The sequence below is a fragment of the Sinocyclocheilus grahami genome, unplaced genomic scaffold, assembly GCF_001515645.1.
Source record: "Sinocyclocheilus grahami isolate Dianchi unplaced genomic scaffold, SAMN03320097.WGS_v1.1 scaffold187.1, whole genome shotgun sequence".
NCBI classification, from domain to species: Eukaryota; Metazoa; Chordata; class Actinopteri; order Cypriniformes; family Cyprinidae; genus Sinocyclocheilus; species Sinocyclocheilus grahami.
In genome coordinates, this window is record NW_015505366.1 from 1,212,681 (window position 1) to 1,213,588 (window position 908).

The following is a 908-nucleotide window of genomic DNA, read 5'->3' on the forward strand; positions in this document are numbered from 1 at the left end:
ACTATATTTATGTAAAAATAAAAAAAAATCATAATTATTCAAAACTTTTGACCATAATTTTAGTATAAATTAGTCATATTTCATCACATTATATATTATATAACAATATGTTCCCAAGTATCTTCTATAGTACCCACACTTACCCCAGCCAATAAGTATGTACCACCAGTAATACTTCTTTTGTGAGACAAAAGTTAGAGCTAGAAGAGTCTGTAGATACATCCCCTCAACCAGCAGCCAGAAGTAGTTTGCCAGGATACTGAACTGAAAGAAAGCCACTGCCGCCTTGCAAGAGGTCTGAAGAGGAAAACATTCAGAATTCAGTATTAGTGCTATAATTGCTCTGTCAAGATGTACTGTATGTTCTTAGACAGTATGTGTACTTTTATATCTTCTGTTTAAAGATATGTATTCTGGGTGGCAATTGCCACAGCATATAGCACATTTTAAGACCTACGCATTGCAAATGAAAGTATGATATTGTTGCAGTGCTCAGACATTTAATTTTAAGGTAGATGAATTAATAGTGCTGATAAGAACCAGCACAAATACCATCACAGAGAAGTGTAAAGAAGAGTGTTAGCTATGTAAGAAGTGTTTTTTATACTTCAAAGTTCTAGAGTTCTAGTGGAGGCAGATCTTCAAAAGTGTGCCTTTAAGGCACAGATGATTCGGCTGATACTGACAGGGGTGGAAGACAGGATGCAGAAAATGTGAAGCTAGTGTCACTCTGCTGACAGAAACTGGTGTAAAGCTTAGAAATGTCTTTGCTGTTCCAGATAGATGCTGTAGCATCATACATTGTGACCTAATACGTTCATTGAGCACAAGACTGATTGGGAACATGAGCTTTGGCATGTTGAATAGCATGCATTAGCTTATCCGTTGGATTGACGTCTATAAAAAAT

The 908-nt window shown here is 36.1% G+C and overlaps 1 protein-coding gene across 1 annotated transcript in view; it reads right to left on the reverse strand.

The window, feature by feature from the left end:
- Window positions 1-908, reverse strand: part of LOC107594637 (vasoactive intestinal polypeptide receptor 1-like) — a 28,719-nt gene that overhangs the window by 5,357 nt on the left and 22,454 nt on the right. Inside the window, exon 6 of the mRNA XM_016284756.1 lies at window positions 144-365. Within this exon, the coding sequence (XP_016140242.1) occupies window positions 144-365 (222 nt within the window). The remainder of the gene's footprint in view (window positions 1-143; window positions 366-908) is intronic.